This window comes from Xyrauchen texanus, chromosome 35 (genome assembly GCF_025860055.1).
Source record: "Xyrauchen texanus isolate HMW12.3.18 chromosome 35, RBS_HiC_50CHRs, whole genome shotgun sequence".
NCBI lineage: Eukaryota > Metazoa > Chordata > Actinopteri > Cypriniformes > Catostomidae > Xyrauchen > Xyrauchen texanus.
In genome coordinates, this window is record NC_068310.1 from 10,967,131 (window position 1) to 10,971,359 (window position 4,229).

The 4,229-nt window shown below is 37.0% G+C and overlaps 1 protein-coding gene across 2 annotated transcripts; it reads right to left on the reverse strand.

The window, feature by feature from the left end:
* Window positions 1–469: 469 nt before the first annotated feature.
* On the reverse strand, window positions 470–3,201 carry LOC127628388 (testis-expressed protein 49-like). 2 transcript variants are annotated; one of them, XM_052105111.1, is made up of 4 exons: window positions 2,752–3,201; window positions 2,582–2,662; window positions 1,373–1,508; window positions 470–972 (listed from the first exon to the last, which is right to left on the reverse strand). In XM_052105111.1, exons 1-4 carry the CDS (start codon window positions 2,840–2,842, stop codon window positions 924–926), a joined length of 357 nt encoding a protein of 118 aa, XP_051961071.1. In that variant the 5' UTR covers window positions 2,843–3,201; the 3' UTR covers window positions 470–923. The 2 variants fall into 2 exon arrangements, with proteins under 2 accessions (XP_051961071.1, XP_051961070.1); XM_052105110.1 differs by having other exon boundaries at window positions 2,474–2,662.
* Window positions 3,202–4,229: the final 1,028 nt, after the last annotated feature.

Sequence of the window (4,229 nt, forward strand, 5' to 3'; positions counted from 1 at the left end):
GGCTAACAAGAAGCTAAAGGCTACAGCCTCTAGGGTCAGTTACTAGTGTGCCTCTTGAGGCGAGAGGAGTGAGGTTTACACATACAGCACAGCACGTACCAGCTGGCTCCCTTTACATTTATGCATATATAACTACTTATATTTATTTTTATTTTTTTTGGAGTAGAATAGGACTAGGACATTTTCTTGACAGATTTTGTGAGAATCAACCAAACTATTTTAACTATTTCTTCCTTCTGAAATTATAGTGAATCTCTACTTGTGAGTTGAGCATAAACAAAGACCCCTTCTCAGATGCTGTTAATATTTTAAAGGCTGAATCCAAATGCATTTGGTGTGTTGAGTCATTTTGTAACGCTAACACCTCTGTTAAGATAACTTAACCACTGATCATAGATGAGTTCTTTCAACTAATTTTTCAAGTCTGTTTCTAGAACTAATGAAAGAAGCATCAAAACATTACGGTGAATACTAAAATCTTTATTAACTCAGGGAGAAATGTTCAAGTGTCAGGTGAAATGAGAACATAAATGTTGGTGGTCAAGTTCAGTTAGAAATGTTTAGCATTAATTTATTTGTTCGTAATACAAAACTCAATAAATGCAGACCACCATAAATACATTTATGTTAAGAAAAACATTTAGCGTACATGGGGCCAATTATTGCAATAAATAATAAAAACTAAAGTATATGGCACAATCATAGATATATGCTGTAGATAAATGTTGTGCTCACATTAAGATCTATTGTTTTCAGAGTAATCCTGTTATGCCCGAGATTAATATGACCAGACATAATATCCCATCACCCCATGCATTATCATTCTGAGCATTTGTCGGGGTCACAGAAGGTTGGCATGGGCCTCTATCTCATGGATAAATGTATCCATGTGTGTATGACAGTGGAACATTACTGATCAGATATCAAAACAAGCTGAAGTCTTGATTGGTCATTGACATCTCATCCACAAACCTGAGAGAAGGAAATACGAGATATGTGATTACACATGCAAATATTGACATGCATTTATACATTTCATGGTAACACTTTACAATAAGGTTCCATTCATGAACATTAATTAATACATCAACTAAAAATTGACAATATTTTTTTTATTTTTGTTAATGTTAGTTAATAAAATTACAATTGTTAATTGTTAGTCCATGTTAGTTAATTGACTAATGTTAACAAAAATAACTTTTTATTTAAAAAATATATTAATATTTGTTGAAATTAACATTAACCAAGATTAATAAATGCTGTAAATGTATTGTCAGTTCATGTCAATTCATTAACAAATGGAAACTTATTGTAAAGTATTACCCATTTCCCACAATGTTAAAACCTGCAGCGTAATTAAGATTCTTCTTACTTTGTCATTTCGCTGTTTTTGCGAGGGAAGCGACGGTTTTGAGTCCAAGGCTCCTGGTTTTGGGGGCCACCAGTGGAGACCCACCAACCATACTGCTGATTGTCTGTCAGAGGTACACGATACAGTTCTCTAGGAGCTGAGAGTGGAGAACTCATCATCAATGTCACACCACTCACAAACTTATGCATTTATGTTTAAGAGAGATTAAGGGGTCATAGGTCATTACAAAAGTACTGTGTTGGTACAATTGTATTGTGATGGTAATGCAGTACAATGGTATTTACATTTTAATCCAAGGTACTTAATACCATAGAAGTACGGTACTTGTGTAAAATCCTTTAATAACATTAATTTACATTAATAACGTGTTCTGCAGAAGAAAGAAATTCACACACATCTGGGATGGCATGAGGGTGAGTAAATGATGAGACAATTTGTCAGATGAATTTTTTTTTCTCTCATCATTTACTCACCCTCATGCCATCCCAGATGTGTGTGAATTTCTTTCTTCTGCAGAACACAAACAAAGATTTTTAGAAGAATATTTCAACTCTGTTGGTCCATACAAGGCAAGTGAATGGAGAGCTGACCTTTGTAGCTCCAAAAAAAAGCACATAAATGTAATCCATATGACTCCAATGTTTTAATCCATATCTTCAGAAGTGATATAGTAGGTGTGGGTGAGAAACAGATCAATATTTAAGTCCTTTTTACTCTAAATCTCCACTTTAACTTTCACTTTCAGATGTGAACGTGAAACTAAACAGACACCACATGTGAATTTCAGATGTAAAAGTTCTGTTTCTCACCAACATACATTATATCACTTCTGATAATATGGATTAAAACACAGGAGTCTTATGGATTACTTATATTTTTCATTTATGTGGTTTTTGGAGCTACAAAGTTCTGATCACCATTTACAAAATGTACGGACCTGCAGAGCTGAAATATTCATTTAAAAATTGTTTGTACTCTGTTGAAGAAAGAAAGACAAACACATCTGGGATAGCATGAGGGTGAGTAAATTATGAGAGAACTTTCATTTTTGGGCACTGACCAAACTCATCATACTACATGTGTAATGAAAACCTTAATTACCACAACACATCTTTACATCGGCAACTGCTATGATTGCTATGAGACAAAATCTCACTTTGTTGAGTTGCAGTCTGTGTGTTCTGATCGTTGGATTGATTGTGAACTTACACCTGCAGAGATCAGCGCAAGTTCGTCCTCTGTGAGAGCTGATGGGTGGAAGTCCATGCACTGCATCCATTCTTGACACATCTGATTTAAAATACAAACATTTCTGCAGAACTGGTTTAAAAAGACTGTGCCTAAGCGGTCAGAGTTAACGCCACAGCACATAGTCATACCTCGATCCACTGGTTTGTTTTGAGCAGATGGTAACATCCTGTCCCTAATAGGATTCTGATACCCCAAATATGTGATTCCAAAGAAAGCCATAAATTAACCAACCGAACAAAAGGTGAAAGAAACCCTTAGAGATTCTTGAAAGAAAAAGAAGACGGAATTCACCGAACGAGTGCAGAAAATAATGTGCTTCGCGTTTGCTTTTGTTACCGTGTTACCATGGATACTCGCTGCCGTCCCTTTTCTAAGAGTCCTTCTATCTAGGAGAGCCTACAAGTTAAGCAAAACGATGCACAACGCGGCGGTCTCTAAACATTCTTTGGGCGGTACACTTGCGAGGAGACAACAGGCTGTTTTTAATGGATGTCTATGGAAAAGATGCTACAGTATGCTCAGTAAACTGCTTCTGTGAGGAAACAGCTCTTCACCTGACCACCTGTCGGCTATGTGCGGAGTTTACAACGACAAATTTGCGACAGTGGGTCTCAGTTTACGGCTCTCCCCTTTCATATGTATGGTATCTGCAAACAGTGGCTTGCTGTCGCAGCTAGGCATTCACTAAAGTACAGGGGTTTCAGTACAGCGACGCACAAGGGGCGTGGCCATGACATAAAACAAATTTCAGGTCAGCGCACATGCGCATTATAGTGCCTTCTTTCCGCGGGCTTTTCATATTTTCATCGCGGGCTTTTCATAACAGCGACAGCAAACTGATGGAACAGCCATGGAGAATCTAAGACAAACTAGGGAAATCGGTAAATGTTTTTGTTGTTTTACTATGATACAGAGGCAGATGATTTTGTAAAAGATGCGGTAGCATTTTAATGTAAAGAACGAGTAACGATAAATAATTTTTGTTACCGTTTGCAATATAAGTGCATATGAACTATGCAAATTTTGAATTAGGAGAACGCCTACACTACCACGTCACATTTTTACGCTGCACTGAAACCCCTGGAAATAAGTGACTGCCCTCGCAGCTACTTGACCGTTACGCGCTCTTTCTTATGGGAAGGTTATCCAATATAGAAGATCCCTGCTTTATCTACCTGTAACCCTCAAACACACATGGGTTCAATGTGATTCATCACACCAGGCTTTTTGGACTATATTTATATAAATTTTCTGTTTTTATTGTAAATAATAAAATAAATAAAAAAGTTTAAAATCATGAATTAGTTTGTTCCTATCCAAATCCCTCCTTTCGGAGGCTGTATTGAACACCATGAGCTTGGCTTAAAGGTGTGCTATAAATGAATAGTGCTAATAAAAGGCTGCTGAGAGTATTCTCACTTGAAAAAAATCTCAATTTCTATTTTATTACCCATTTTATACTATTCTTTCAGCTGGAATCAAAAGACCTATCACCCAGGAGGACAAGGGATGGGCACTGGCATCCTTGTCACAACTTGGGCGTTTTACTGGGATGAGGTGGATTCTGAGTCCAGAAACACCTCAGGTACGACTTTTGTACTTTGAT

Bases quoted from the DNA above. Each gene is read 5' to 3' on its own strand.
- LOC127628388 (XM_052105110.1), bottom strand. From the start codon at position 2,842: ATGGCTTTCTTTGGAATCACATATTTGGGGTATCAGAATCCTATTAGG. The intron at 2,663-2,751 runs GTATGACTATGT...ATTTTAAATCAG, and splicing joins AAACAAACCAGTGGATCGAG to ATGTGTCAAGAATGGATGCA. The intron at 1,509-2,473 runs GTAATTAAGGTT...CTCCACTCTCAG, and splicing joins CGATGTAAAGATGTGTTGTG to CTCCTAGAGAACTGTATCGT.